Source organism: Halichoeres trimaculatus, unplaced genomic scaffold (genome assembly GCF_033239565.1).
Source record: "Halichoeres trimaculatus isolate MK-OKI-2021-1 unplaced genomic scaffold, fHalTri1.1 fHalTri1_scaffold_13, whole genome shotgun sequence".
NCBI lineage: Eukaryota > Metazoa > Chordata > Actinopteri > Labriformes > Labridae > Halichoeres > Halichoeres trimaculatus.
Genome location: NW_027437191.1, coordinates 34,448,645 through 34,464,436, shown reverse-complemented (window position 1 = coordinate 34,464,436; position 15,792 = coordinate 34,448,645). Strand labels below are relative to the sequence as shown.

The window sequence follows — 15,792 nt, the reverse complement described above, 5'->3', positions numbered from 1 at the left end:
CTGCTGTATTGAAAAATATGCAGCGGTGGCACAGGCTATTTGTCTGTGCATCATAGCATGGACCAGCTGTCTGTGCTTGAAACATCATCCATTCTAAAATTGGCTAAAGTAGCATAGCCCAGTCAAACATTTCATTTATTTACATAAAAATCATTTAGCACACTGCAGAAGTTGATAGGCACAAGACCCCTGTGCTACAGAGCACAGACTGCCAGTCTGTGCCACGGAGCACAGACAACAACGTACAGCAAGGTCTCATATCTACTGTCTTCCCTCCTCATCCACAGTTACAAAAGTTATGAAATTAGAGCTGATTTTTATTGTGACAGCATTTGGTAACCATTCATGAGGAGGGAACGCTGTGGATATAAGACCCAGCTGTACTTCAAATTTGATTCAGTTTAGTTCAGAGTGGCTTTAACTTTTTTCCATCACATTTACTTATTACACAAGACAAATTTAAATGATTTCACAGCTTTCAGATTTACTCAATATTATCAAGTGTTAAATTTTACACAGAAGCCAGAAGGGCGTATATCTTTTAGTGTGCAAAACATAAAATTGAGTGGTCACAGAGCACAACTTAAGTTGCGCTAACTTAAAAAAAATTGTAAGGAAGGTTTTACGTACTTAAACTGATCTAGTTGTATTAACTCATTATATCTAAGCAGGCATAGCTTAGCTTTTGACAAAAACAAGTTTCCATAATTTCTTTTGATTAAGGTCAACTTATTTACGGAGGACCAAAAATGCCAAAATTAAAAAAAAAAAAAAAAAAGTGAAAATAAAATTTATATTAATTTAAAAATTTATTTTTTGGTTGTGAATTCTTCATACTCTGGCTGTTGAAAGTTACATCCAGTCCATCTCCCACCAAAAGGGAAACGGTTCAACCCAAGACACGCACAGGACCACCCTCTCATTTAAATAACTTTTCCTTATGTATTGCATGCTGGCAGTGTCTGCCAAAAAATAAACAAATAAATATAAAAATAAATTAATATGAGAGCAGAGCACATTTAGTTCCTTATTCATTGATATTAAACACTCTTCCCACATTTATTTTTGTATTTAATTCTGTAATTATTTTTACTTATTGATTGATCTGTTTACTTATGTATATACATATATTCATTTTTGCTTCTTTTTTCACTTTTATTTATTTTTAATTTTGGCACTTTTGGTCCTCCATACTTATTATGTTTTTCTATGTGCAAATTCTCTTTGGTTGTTGATGTTAGTCTGTCTTTTATATTCTTTCTGAATCTCACAGTTTTTACTTCCCTTCCAGGTCAGCCCCTTTAATGAGTCGTCCTTACAGATGAGTGTTCAAAGAGAGAAGATAACCAACCAGAGGAAATCATCTTGACACCCAGAGCCCTCACTTTGTGACCTCCAGCCCAACCATGAGGGACAGACTGAGCCACCTGCAGGAAATGTCCAACGGCCACGTGGAGCCGATGGAGTATGCAGAGTCCACCGTCTCTGAAGCGTTCAGCAACGTGGACCTGGAGGAAGAGCTGCCCCATGAGGCGGTGGTTTTTGACAACAGCCCCGCTCTGGATGAAGTCTTCGCCCAGTCACAGGACATCCACAGGGAGGTCCAGCTCATCCGGCTCGATGTCAAAAGGCTCAGAGAGCAGAACTCTCGAATCACTCAGGGCGTCACCACCATGAGCACCATCAAAAGAGACTCCAATGCTATCGGTGCCGATATCAAATCCCGGGCGGAGGGGGTGCTGAAACGTCTGCAAGACATGGAGGGCACGGCCCACAAGCTGGAGGAAGCCCACGGACCACACTCTGCCATCACACGAATCGCCAGGACCCAGTACGCTGGCCTCAGCAACGGTCTGCGCGATGCCATGTTTGACTATAACGAGACGGAGATGAGCCATCGCGAGAACTGTAAAGCCCAGATCCAGAGGCAGATGGAGATCGTGGGGCGTGAGGTGACGGGGGACGAGGTGGAGGAGATGATCGAGCAGGGTCAGTGGAACATCTTCAACGACAACATCATGTCCGAGGGGAAAACGGCGCGGTCGGCTCTGTCCCAGATCGAGAAACGCCACCAGGAGCTGCTGGACCTGGAGAGCCGTATCCAGGGCATCCATGAGATCTTCCTGGACGTGGCCATGCTGGTGGAGGAGCAGGGCCCCATGATTACCTCCATCCAGACCAACGTACAGAAAACAGACGAAGGCATACAGGACGCCCTCGTCAAGCTCCGCAAGGCCAAACGCCACGACAGCAACAACCCCTTCAAGAAGATGTTCTGCAGCTGCTTCCCCTGCTACAACTAACACGCAGCGTCTCTCCTGGACTGAGAGAAGAGAGACGTTGAAGAGCTTCAACAAATCTGCTTTTGTTACTGTCAGAAACTCATCAGCGCTGTCTGTAGAGCTGGAGGTGAACTGCAGTTTTTATAGAAACTTAAAACTTTTCAGTCTCCGAGTACTCAGGTAAAATATTTCAAGGATCTGCTGAATCGGTCTGTAATGTTTGTATAAAAGATTTATGTAAAGATGTCTCCCTACAGAGCAAACTGACTTTCTGCATTGAGACATTTTCCAAAACAAAACAAAGACTGTCAGACATGTAAACAAAAAATAACTGAACAATAAAACACAGAAACCTACGCTTGTGTTGGAAATGCTGTTTGTCATGGGGATAATGTTAACATGCTGGAGCAAACAGGGTTATTCCTCTCTACGTCATTTTCTCTTCTTTTTCCTGTATCCATAGCAACAGCAGAGACAACAACAGCAGCACAGTGGACTTCCTGTTCTCAAAAGACCAAGATTTCTTGCGAACAGAGCATGTGCAGAACACAGATTGATCTTCCTTTGGATGGGGACATCCTGATAGGTTTACACATGACCAAATATTCAGGTTAGAAAAAGAGGAACCCAGGGGGGATATTCAGGTTTTAAAAACTGTGGTTATTGGTGTTTACATGGCCATGTTTGCTAATATTCTGAATATGGAAGAGTTAATGACTGCATGTAAATGCAGCCAAAGTGTGTGCTACCAAATTGTTAATATTTTGTCTCTATTTCAACCACAGGTTATTTTTGTTTTTTATTTTTTTATTTTTATTTTTTTCTGAACATTTTTTCTTTCCCTTTCTGTTTTCAACTCGTAATAGTTGAATAATTGTTTAATTTAATTTAATTTAATTTTATTTCCTTTTATTTCATTTTATTTAATTCTATTATACTATATTGTATTATATCTAATTTAATTTAACTTAATTTTATTTTATTTTATTTTATTTCATTTTATTTTATCTTATTTTATCTTATTTTATTTTTATATTTTATTTTATTTTATTTTTGTATTATATATATATATATTTTTTTTTTGACAGGGGTGGCCAAACTGGGCCATTGACACAGGCAGGGATGTTCAGTTTATTAATATTCATTTATTGAACTCAAACTGCAGTACTCTCCCTTGTCTGTACTATCTATTTTAACAACTGTGTTTGAGACTCTGGTGACATCATTTGTTGTTTTCCTGTGCTGGATTTTTTTTTAAATAGCTGAATAGCAACATATAAATCTCCTTATTAAAGGTTTGAAAATACATTTTTTTTTATATCAACATACAACAAATGATAAGGTACTACAAGAACGTTGCTGCCAGCCGGCTACACTGGAAAAAAACAAAACCTCATCAAGTGTTTTGGGTTTTTTTTCAGTAAAAAATGTCTTTTTAGACTTAATCCGAGCCACATTCACCTGACCAGTCTAGAAAAATGACTGATTTCAAGTAATTCAAAGACAAAAATGAGGTCTGAATTCCTTCAACAAGTAAAAAAAAAAATCTACTAATGAAAGAAGGCAAGTTTATTTATACAGCACATTTCAGCAAGGCAATTCAAAGTGCTTTACAGACAGAACAAATTAAAAGAAAATTAGTAAAATTCAATTAAAAAGTAGATTAAAATGAATAAAATACAGTAAAACAATAATATTGGAAGAAAAAAGATTAAAATAAATTTTAAAACAGATTTTAAGATAAGTTTCAAGAAAAAAAACATGGACTGTGTAAAAAACGGAAGTAGTCTCGCCGACGTCACCTGTCTGTTTCTGAAACGGAAAACGAAGCAGATTGGCTATAGCGGCCATATTGGTAGTGGCAAGGGCTTCACCTACAGCCATAGGGCGCCTGTCGGTCACGTGACCCTCAGCTGTGCCTCTTATTGGGGGAGCTCGGGATTTTAATATCCCCAGTTAGAAAAATTCACCCCCGTACAGTGGGAGCCGGTAGTAAAGTTATCGACTCAGACAGGAGACGTTTTTTGAACCAGGCTGTAAAAAGGTTAATTTCTGCTTTGAAAACAGCTTTTTTTGGATTGGTGTGTTTGTGACTTCCGCTCTTTCCAGAGCCAGCCTCAAGCGAACACTGGAGAAACAGAAGATTTTAGCACTTCAGCATTGTCTCATATTCTCAGACCGGAGGTTGCTGCTTGGTGACAAACAATTTTCTTTTAATTACTTAAAACAAGACAAAAACACTTGATAAGATTTCATTTTTTGCAGCGTACATATCTCAAATAGAAAACCAGAAAGTTAGTCCTGATTGCGTTAGTTTTTGGAGCGGTCTCAAAACCTGAGTTTTCTTATTTAATCTTTTGCCCTGACGTCATCTCCTTTATTGTGAAGTTTTATGTGTAAGATTTAACATTTTGTCAAGGAAAAAGATTAGTCTGTTTTTTTTCCTTTTTGACCTGCATCAGCAAATGTGAAGTTGTAGTTTTCGTTGATCAGTATCTATTAAACTCATTCATGGTGGAAGTTTGACATCCCATTCCTGGCGCTGCAACAGTCCAGGTTTATCCAATCACTTCCTCAATAAGTGTTTTACATTTCTTTGCATCCTTCAACTGAATGTTTCCTAACCTGACTGACACAGCTTCCTGTTTCCTGAGGTAAAAAAAAAAAAAAAACACCCTCCCCTTCAGGAAGTGTTGTGTCCTGTCACCTTAAGGGCCGGCAGCCTCAGCACACCCAGAGCTTCTTCCCTCACAATGAAAAGATGAGTTTCCAAAAAACTCTCCTGGACGACATTAACCAGACGGAGGCCAACTGAAGACGTCAGTTTTCCACCAGATTACTGCTTCAGGAGTCAGACACAGGAGGTAAGACGCTCTGATTGTTTGTCTCTAATCTTTGAGGATGAAGCAGAGTCAGCTGGAAACAGGTGGATCATTAATTACCTTCAATCAAAGCTGCACTGATAAAGCAGCTTGGAAAGGTGGAAACAACTTAAAGTCCACAAAGATTATTGAGCTGAATTTTCCAACCATGGATCAGTTTTTATCATTTATTCCTTTTTGAACAGGATAAGGAAGTTGCTGTTTTTTTGTAGACACAATGAAAAAAACAAAAATCAAACATATAGGCAGACATTGAAACTTATCTGACAACTTAAAAGAAGTACAAATATAAAAAGAAATATTGCTAAACAAATTTTTTTTTGTGTCAAACTCTACTTTGGAAAGAAATGACTTTTAAAAAAATATATAAAGTCTTCCTTGTTCCTTGTTTTAAACATTCCTGTGAGTCTTTGAGCTGTGACTCCTGCCATTGTTGTTAAGCACAGATTGATAACCCCAGGAGCCACGAGTCATTGTTTGTGTCAGAAGCTCTCACAATGACTCGTCGGTTTTGAATAAGTTTCACTGATTACTGACATTTAACAAAAACCTGTTCATTATCTAACCATGGTGGACACTTTTTTATTTTATTCAGAGTATTATTATCCATCACTGTGAACGGGCTAACGCTGAATTCACTTACACTCCTTCCTCTGACGTCACATTTTAATGCTACATGTTTGCAAAAAGGAACAGTATACAACTCTATTTATTTATTTATTTATTTATTTATTTATTTATTTATTTATTTATTCATTTATTCATTTTGACAGGGACCATGCAAAAAAGGAAGCTGCCAAACCAGAGTTAGCTATAGAGCTCATTTTTACCTATGGTCCCTGGGCAGGAAGATGTAAAACAGCGTACGATGTATGTTGTGATTTCATAACTCAACAATGAAAAATCATTATTTTAAAGTTTGACAGGGACATGCAACTACAATGTAAACAACTTATTTAGCAGATAATAAGTTACCATTTGACAAACTAGCTAGCCCAGGGCTCTGCACCCTTAACTCATTCATTTTTCCTCAGCTCTCCTGGAATGAAGTCATTCAGGAACCACAAAATCTACTTTGTCTTCAAAATTAAGACAAAATTAGTGTAAAAGATTCTAAAAATAGTAAAAATCTAGTGAATAATTATCTAAACGAGATGCTTTTTGTGTTTATAAAATTGGGCATATGACATCTTTGTTTTTATTTTTAATTAATTTGAAAAATAAAAAAAAATGAAAAATGTATAATATCATATATTCAAAAATAATAATGCTATTTTAAAAACTGCAAAATTTTCCATTTTTTAATTTAAAAAAATTGCATTTTTTTGGAAAGAAATAACATTTTTTTTTAATTCCCAAAACTTTGAAATTCAGAAAAATTGAGAAAAAAAAATTGCATAAAAAATTGTTACTTCAAAAAAATATATAGTTTTTTTCAGTTTAAAACTTAAAAATAAATTGCAACATTTGTCAAAAAATGTTTTTTTAATACTTGCAAAAAATTGCGGAAAATCAGAAATATATAATTTGCAAAAATTTAAAAAATTTGCAGTATCTTCAAAATTGATTTTTCTAGATTTGAAAATTTAAATAAATCTTTTTTTAAATTAAAAAAATAAAAAATTGGAAGATTTGTTGCAAGAGGTGATGCTTAGTCAATACCGTCTGTAAGAAAAACAAATATTCTTCATTTTAATTATATTTTTCAAAGCTACAAGGAACCACTGCAGAGGAGTCAAAGGGCCACATGAGGCTCTAGAGCCACAGGTTGAAGACCGTTGAGCTAGCATTACTGTTTGACAGGAGTTCACAATAATAATAGCTCACAGTAATGTTAGCTCGCTGATATAATTTAGGCCTAGCGTCAGTTAGATGCTAATGCTAGCTTTGTGTTAGCTCTCCATGCCAAATGAGTCACTGATCCACAGACTAAAGGTCTTTGCACACTGAGTGTATTTTTTATGTGTCTTTGATCCATTAAAAAAAAAGTCATGCACAGACACTTTGGACACTAAATTTGATATGTTTCTTTGTCGAGTACACACACAAACACACACTCATCATCTACACATTGCCTGAAACGATAAAAAATGTGCCTGAAAATGTGATGTTGCAAGTAGCCCATGGCAGTGTTTCTCAAAGTGGGGTCCCCAGACCATGGCAAACCATCGTGTGCTGTATTGTTGAAAAAGCATATCAACAAACTGGGATCTCTTGCACCAATAAAATCCACTTTTTTTCAAGTTTTTGCCATGAGATCAATTCTCATGTGACAGTCTGTCAGTTTATAGTTTGCAACTCTAGGAAAAAAACTCAAAACTAAAAAAACACCTTGGTCCAGTGGAGTGCACAGACTCTTTGAAGGGAAGGGCTCAAAGGAAGAAGACATGCACTCACAACATGTGTTTTTGTTGCCCAAGAGAGCAGTTTGTCATATTTTAACCACCTTAAAGGGCGGTTAAGGGTGTTTTCAACAATTGGCCCCCCTCTGTGCACACCACTGCTTTAAGTTAGAGTTTTAATGTCGGAGTCAACATTTTCTCAAAGCTTACAAAATGGATTATCTGGAAAGTTTGAATGTAGTTTAATTATATTGTTGAAAATATATTATTAAATAGCATTTTATTTGTTCATTTTATTTTATTTAACCACCAGATAAAAACCCATTGAGATCTGGATCTCTTTTGCAAGGGTGACCTGGGCTGCAGCACACCCCACAATTAACAAACTGGTACAGTAAAAGAACGATTAAAACAATACTTTAAAATAAATTAACAATAAATTACAGAATAAAGCCAGCCTCCACCTCCACAGGGTCCAGGACTGAGCTTCTTCAGCAGTCTGTTCAGTCTCTGTCTCCTGGATCCTGTCTGCTCACAGCAGGTGAAGCTCTTCACATGTGGCCTTGGTGTCTGCTGTTAGCTCTGTTAGCCATGTCTGTGAATAGCATGATGCTACTCTGCCCTCTGGTATTCCCTCTGTTGCTGGGTTAGCACAGCTAGCTCGTCCATCTTATTGGAGATAGATCTTACGTTCCCAATAACGATGGATGGAAGGACAGGTCCATGTCGTCACTTCTTAGCTCTCACCTGAGAACCAGCACGTCGTCCTCACCTCCTTCTCCTCACCTTGTGGGAAACATCTGGCCTTACAGCAGTTAGCATTGACATGCTACAGGCTGCTAACAGCTGAGTTCACATGTAAACAATGCAGCCATGGTTACATGTAGGATCTCCAGACAAACACAGGAGAAAAGTAGTAAAAATATCACTGAAGACGCAAAAAGTTTGGTGTCCATGACCAACAAATGAGCCAAATAAAGTAATGATCCACTCCAAATACAAAGATGACGAAAAAGAGACGAAAAAATTAAAGAAACGGACAAAGAAGAGAGAGCTGCTGCAAAATGCAGCCATAGCCAACAGGGCGGCGCCTAGCAACCTAATGAAAATGTCTCACCTGAAAGGGATTCTTGGTCTAAAATAGTTTGAGATTAGATTAGATTAGGAAAACAAGCTAGCAGACATAATTTAGGCTAAGAATTGGATCAATGCTAATGGTAGCTGTTGGGTTAGCTATCCATGCCAGGTGACAAACCAAGATACATACGGAAACATCACTGTATCAAGCCATGTCGTAAAAAAATAAACAACTGTCGCTTTGTTTATGACACAGCCAGGGGGGTAGACGAAGCGCTAAGGGGTAGACCCTTAAACGAGCTAACGTTAGGGCTCAGAATAGATAGCTTTAGCTACTTAGCTGTTGGTCCCTAATGAGGAAATGATATCCAGAGAAATTGAAGATGTTGTCAAACTGTTTTCCCTCAGGCACGATGCGGGACATGCTGGAGAGGCTGCAGACCATCAGCGAGGAGCAGGAGGACTATGAACCAGACTTTTATGGACCAGAGTATGACGTGGACAAGGTCACCCTGTCCCAGGAGGCGGTGGTGTTCGACGAACTGTGTCCTCTTGAGAGGATCCTTGAAGAAGCGAGTGACATCCGTAAGGACATCTCCAGGCTGGAGCTACAGGTGGAGAGACTGCGCGCTAACAACGAGCGCTTCGGCACCTCCATGCGGCGCCTAACCCTCCTGAAGAAGGACTCTGACTCCATCGCCAGGGGCATCCAGCAGCATGGCGAGGCCCTGTACTCCCGCCTCCAGGCCCTCAGCAAAGAGTGTGCCCAGTTTGAAGAGAAGGACCCCAACTGTGCCGTCAGCAGAGTCGCACGAGTCCAGTACGACACCCTGACCCGGGCCTTCCACGCCGTCATGCACGACTACAGCGAGGCAGAGGAGATGCAGAGGAAGACGTGTCGGGGCAGGATCCAGAGACAGGCCTCCATCCTGGGGACGGACATCAGCGACGAGCAGCTGGACGTGCTCGTGGACAAAGGTGGCGAAGGCTGGGGCGAGCTGTCCCAGAGCCTCCAGGCGCCGGGGGCCCGCACGTCCCACCGGGCGCTGTGTGACATCAGGGGGAGGCACAAGGAGCTGGTGGAGCTGGAGGTCAGGCTGAAGGAGGTCCACGAGCTGTTCCTCCAGATGGCGCTGTTGGTGGAGGAGCAGGGCTACCAGATCAACCACATCGAGTCTCACGTGTGTAAAACGGAGGAGTACACGGAGAGGGTCAACGACCACATCAAGAGGGCGCTGCAGTGCAAGAGGAAGAACCCCTTCCTGCAGTGCTGCCCCTGTTTCTCCTGCTGGTCACATAAAAGAGTGTTTTAGTCCTTTTTCACATTCAACAAAACCGAAACATGGACGGTGAGAGGCTAAAGTAAATATTTAAACTTTATGGAGAGAAAAGCTGATACTCTGAATTAATTTTACTGACAGACTCATTAAGGTGAAGCTCAGAGTTTCAGAGCCAGAATTGATTGGTTGATCCTGTTATTTTATTTAGTCAGTCCAGATTTAGTGTGAATGTGTAAGTCTGTGGTTTTAAAAGAGTCTTATGCTTATTAAGTCTGACATTGTTGAGCAGCTCACTGACGCCTTAAATAAATGTTGTGATGAATAAAAAACATTCGTCTCTGGCTAACAATGTGCATATTCTGGGGTTAAAAGGGTACATGAGCTCTTTATATGAAAGAAGATTCAAGTCAAAACAAAAACCAGGCTGATCTCTGACAAAAACTCTGAACGTAGGCTTTATCCTCGGAGTCTGTAACCTTAACCTTTAAAAGAGCCACAGGATTTTTTTTTTATTTATGGATTGTACATTTAATGTCTTAGATTTTTATTTTAAAAATATTTTCAAAAGTTTCAGAATTTTTTTTTGAATTTAATAAATTTCCCAAAATTAAAAAAAAAAAATAAAAGCTACAAGAAAATTTGAAATCTAAATATTACAAAAAATGCAAAAAATTTTGTGAAATTTTTTTAAATTTAAAATTTGCACAAATTTGGAAAAAAAAACAATAGAAAAGAAAATTTGCATAGAGCTGAGCTCTCTGGATTCTTCCAGACAGATCCTGAATGATCTGGAGGCAGATTCATGTCTTCTCTAATGTATGACGTTTTTAAATCCTGGAGGTATTTGTCATGTTTACATGTTGTGTTGGGTATATTGTGTATTTATGTCTGTGGTAAAAATGTGCTGCTGCTGTCTGGGCCAGGACACTCTTGGAAAGAGTTTTTTAATCTCAACGAGTCTTTTTCCAGGTTAAAGAAAATAGAAATAAAAGTCATAAACAGGGTGAGTAACGGTAAAGTTTGACTGGTGCCCAATCTTATTTATTTTTCACCGTGAAACTAAAAACATACAAACATCAGTTTTTAAACTCACAATAAATAATTTAATTTATTACTAGAAAGTGAAAAAATCCAACAAACTGTGACACAAAAGTCACAATCCTGAATTAAGTTAAGACATTGTACACAGATCACAGCTCATTGATAAATAAAATACGAATACAATTAAACAACACAAACAACCAAGAACAAAAGATTTTACGCTACATACTCGTTTTCTTGAAATTTTCCCACACACACAACCACAGGCTCCTAGCTTCAATCAAAGTTGGCGTGTGACGACACACCTGGATTTTATACAGGTTCCGGGGCATGTCGCCAAACCAAGGAGCATGAGGCAGCAAAACTGCCAGTAGCCACTTACAGGAGTGTGCACTGTCTTTGGCGTGTACGGTGGATTTATTCATCCATCTCTGGATTCATCTGTCTGCTGATGTTTTCCATCCACTCACTGATTTCTCATGAAGCTGGGAGTTAAAGTCAAGGTGATATAATGAAGGTAAAAGTTGTATTTTCTGGTGGTGTAGTTTGATATTTACTGCCATCTGCGTTAACTGTTCAACAGTTAAGGTATGTAAGGTATGTGGGAGCTTGGCTTACCAGCTGAGTGTTAAAAATACCATATCAAGGGAAACAAGTACTGCCTTTTTAAAGCTCTTTAAACAGAATAACATGTTGGGATACATGTCCACTCAGGGCTACCGTAGAATAAAACCTACTTCTCCATACAGTATATCAGCATGGTAAACAAGGAGCAGTTTCTGTGATGGTTTTTAAGCCTTTACTTTGACTAAATACACGCTTAGAGTTTTTTTTTTTTTTTTTTAACTTTCTACCGCTCCGTACCGGGTCAATAAAGGTAAGGTATTAGCCACACACAGGGTATGATACCCTTGTTATGTTTTCGACTTTATCCTCATATTTTATATAAGCCTATTGTTCAAGGGTATAGATAATTCTTTCCTCTTGTTTTTAGGAGTAATTTTTTTTTCCCATAGTATCCAGCTACTTCGAAATCCCGTGAGATCCTCCAACCTGCAGACGACTCCCATGGATGTGTGGTGGCTCCTGTGTCCCGCACGGATCAGAGATCCTGTTGGGCACATATATGCCTTATCCTTAACTTTCTTCCGGTCCGTTCCGGGTCACTAAAGGTAAAGTATTAGCCACACAAAGGGTATGATATCCTGGAAAAAATTACTCTGAAAAACAGGAAAAAAGTAATCTGAATACAGAAAAAAAATTACTCATAAAAACAGAAATAATTATAACAAAAACAAACCAATAAAAAAAAAATGTATCAGAAAAACAAAATTAATTACCACTAAAAATTACTTATAAAACAGAAATAATTATAACAAAAAATAAACCAATAAAAAAATATTAATCAGAAAAATATAGTTAATTACCACAAAAAATTACTCATAAAAACAGAAATAATTATGACAAAACACAACAATATAATAACTATAACAAAATAAAACAAACTAATAAAAAAATATTAATCAGAAAAACATAATTAATTACCACAAAAAATACTCATGAAAACAGAAATAATTATGACAAAAAACAACAATATGATAATTATAACAAAAACAAACCAATAAAAATATTAATCAGAAAAACAAAATTAATTACCACAAAAAATTACTCATAAAAACAGAAATAATTATAACAAAAAATAAACCAATTAAAAAATTTAATCAGAAAAACATAATTAATAACCAAAAAAAATTACTCATAAAAACAGAAATAATTATGACAAAAAACAACAATATAATAACTTTAACAAAAAAAACAAACCAATAGAAATACTAATCAGAAAAACAAAATTAACTACCAAAAAAAATTACTCATAAAAACAGAAATAATTATAATAAAAAACAAACCAGTAAAATAATTATCACAAAAAACCAATCAATAAAAAAATATTAATCAGAAAAACAAAATTATTTGCCACAGAAAAAAAACGAAGAATAAATTACTCTGAAGAATCTGTTTTTTTTTTTTTCTTCAAGTGAATGCAATACGCTTCCGTAGTCTGCCTTCTTAATAATCTTATTTTAAAGAAAACATTCCAAGTTATTATTTCATTATTTGTTACAGGATATTAAAGCCTGTTCATGCCAGGGAAAAATACATACTTTTTAATGGAGCAAGCCATCCCCTTATATATACTGTACCTAGCACGCCCCCTAATGAAGTTGAATGAAAAAGAGCAGAGAAGGAGGGAAATAGTCTGTGTGCCCTGGTCAGGCAGACGCACACACTCTGGAGTAGCATTCAGAGTCTCTTTCCGACTTCTGGCAACTTCTGGACGAATCCTTAAATATCTCTGGAGGACCTGATTTCTAACTTTTGCTTTTCTTGCAGTCATTTTGTCAAAAATAAGTGGTTCTTATAACAAAAAGTCGACGCGTGGTTGGAAAAGAGTGTATCGTAGTCGCGTAGTTGAGAGTGCCAGGTGCTATAAGTAGAAACTGCTAACGTTATATGGCTGTTAGCTGCGGTGACAAGTTAGTTAGCGCTAAATAGCTAACTCTGGAGTAGTAATGCGAAGCTTATCCGCCAAGTGTTAACGCGAACAAACAGACAGGCTTCCTCTGTGTTATGTTTTTTTGTTCTTGAAATATTCGACCATCTCTGGCTTCTTTAAAAGCTGAACTAGTTTGCAAACGAGCGTGACTTTAGCATACGCATTGAAGCGCTTCAAGTTAGCTGCTAGCAACGAACGCTGCGCGGTCGCCGTAGTTACGTTGACGATGCTTCGTTGTTCTGGGACTGTAGTAACGACTACACGTTCGTTAATTCAGTTATGGATTATAATGTAATATCAAAGTATTAAATCAAGTCAACGATTAAATATGTAGTTTTTGAATTGGTAATAGGGCGGGTGACGCTATGTGCACCAGGATGGCCGAGTGGTTAAGGCGTTGGACTTAAGATCCAATGGACATATGTCCGCGTGGGTTCGAACCCCACTCCTGGTAGTCTCTTTTGACAGCGTCTTTAGTTTGTGTTCACGGCAACTTCCATCACGATAAAATTCCAGAAGGATCTAAGATACTACAATGGCATTCCGCATCATGTCACGTAACAGTAAAGAAAGCAGTTTCATTTTCGCTTCGTCATTAAAATCCCTTTTTGTCTCATGTGACATGCTTGGTTTAGTTTACATGAGAAGTAAGGCATAGGATAGTGTCATTGTTAACATTTTTGCTTATTTCTTGTTTCAGAGGTATTTTTTTCATCTGAACTACTAACTTAGCAAACATGGATTTTTAATGTCAATACAATATAACCAGGTAATCTTGACAAGCACAAGTTCACTTGCTGGCTCGTGTTGTCAGAATATCTGTGTTAACTGTTATCATGATAACTGGAACAACAATGATGCCACGAGTCTGATCTGAACTTGTTCAGCTGTGGAGCAGAAATGTTCAGATTTTATCTGTTGTTTTACTGCTGTACCCAGTAAGTAAAGTCTAACAGGCATTTCTGATCCACCTGGTAGCTGTATTAAGACTTTTAGGCACAGGAGGGCGCTCTAAGACACCCTTGCAGTCTCTTGGCTCACCTCTCTGTCAGGCCCAATGAAAGCTCAGACACTTTCACCCCTATAATTTCACTGCAAGGGCGATGCCTTGGACTCATGTTTACCCATTTATCTGCCTCCGCCTCAGGAAAACCTTCACAGAAAGTAGCTGCAACTCTCCTAAAGCAGAACTTAAAGCAGTGTGAATGTAAACAAAATGCAGTGGCTACTTGTAGAATCTTTAAAAGCCTATTTTATACAGTCTATGGTAATAGCATCCCCAGCTTCCCTGTGAAAACTTCTTTTCACTGAGCCTTTATTTTTTATTTTTGATCCTCAGCTCCTGGATTTTTTTTAAAGTAGAAACTTTGAATGATACAAAACTTGTTGTTTAGCATTCTTGGATTGTTGACAATAAAGTTGATAGCTACCTATGGCTTACTCTAATTTTTACCAATTTTTTCCAATTTTTAAGGGTGTTGCTTTTTGATTAAAAGGACTCCTTTTATATACTTTTTTTTTTTTAAATGCATAAATTTCAATAAAGATTTTTTTGTATAAAGACTTGACTGGGAACTAGAATGTAAACTATTATAGTCTATGGTATTTAAATTCAATGTGTTGCCCTAAATCTGTGGCGTTAACTATTGGAAAGGGGCCCCAAAGAAATAAAAGTCATTGGTTTAAAGTGACAGTATATCAAGAACCATGTCATATGTACTTGTTGTACTCTTGCTGTACTAATTGTAGTTTCTACCACAGTGTATTTGATAAATAGGAAATAAAACTTTCTTACTTTTACTTATTTCATTGCAGCTTGTTTTTTTTGTCACTGATGTTTCACAGCTGCTGTTTCATAATAAAATATATATATTCAAGTGACCTCTCCATCTTCAGTTGTCACCATTGAACTAAATGTGATTGACATTGTGATTTTAATTCAGTAAAATAATGTGAATACTTTTTTTCTTGCCGCTGATAGCTTTTACAATAAGTGCTTTCAATAAAAAAGTGGCATTTTATCCGTTTATGGCATCATTTAACATTCCTTTATCGCTTTATGACTCTGAATGAACAGTAAATTTATATTACCTCTGTGTGGAAAAACTTCTTGTACCTTTGGCCTCCCAAAAATTTCCACATATCATTCCACGCTATTCTTATAAAGCTCTTTTCCCAGTGGGAATCACTGGTTTCACTGGTGTTACGTCACGTGACGCCCACCGCGCCATGTTTCCATCCCAGCGTCAGGAAAACTTTTATAGCCAGAGGGGAGAAGCTCGAGACCAGCGTCGAGCTAGCGCGGGAAGAACGTGCACTTCCGGTAAGAAACGT

The 15,792-nt window shown here is 37.7% G+C and overlaps 2 protein-coding genes and 1 non-coding gene across 3 annotated transcripts; all 3 read left to right on the top strand.

Moving 5' to 3' along the window:
• The first annotated feature begins 1,302 nt into the window (after nucleotides 1–1,302).
• Nucleotides 1,303–2,621, top strand: stx11b.1 (syntaxin 11b, tandem duplicate 1). The gene has a single exon (XM_074685485.1). The coding sequence runs from the start codon at nucleotides 1,407–1,409 to the stop codon at nucleotides 2,301–2,303; it is 897 nt and encodes a 298-aa protein (XP_074541586.1). The 5' UTR covers nucleotides 1,303–1,406; the 3' UTR covers nucleotides 2,304–2,621.
• A 2,331-nt stretch (nucleotides 2,622–4,952) lies between these two features.
• Nucleotides 4,953–10,357, top strand: LOC141802066 (syntaxin-11-like). Its single transcript, XM_074685476.1, has 2 exons — nucleotides 4,953–5,146; nucleotides 8,992–10,357. The coding sequence occupies exon 2, from the start codon at nucleotides 8,997–8,999 to the stop codon at nucleotides 9,894–9,896; it is 900 nt and encodes a 299-aa protein (XP_074541577.1). The 5' UTR covers nucleotides 4,953–5,146; nucleotides 8,992–8,996; the 3' UTR covers nucleotides 9,897–10,357.
• Nucleotides 10,358–13,829: 3,472 nt separating this feature from the next.
• Nucleotides 13,830–13,912, top strand: trnal-uaa (transfer RNA leucine (anticodon UAA)). The gene has a single exon. It is a non-coding gene; the product is annotated as a tRNA-Leu (tRNA).
• The last annotated feature ends 1,880 nt before the right edge of the window (nucleotides 13,913–15,792 follow it).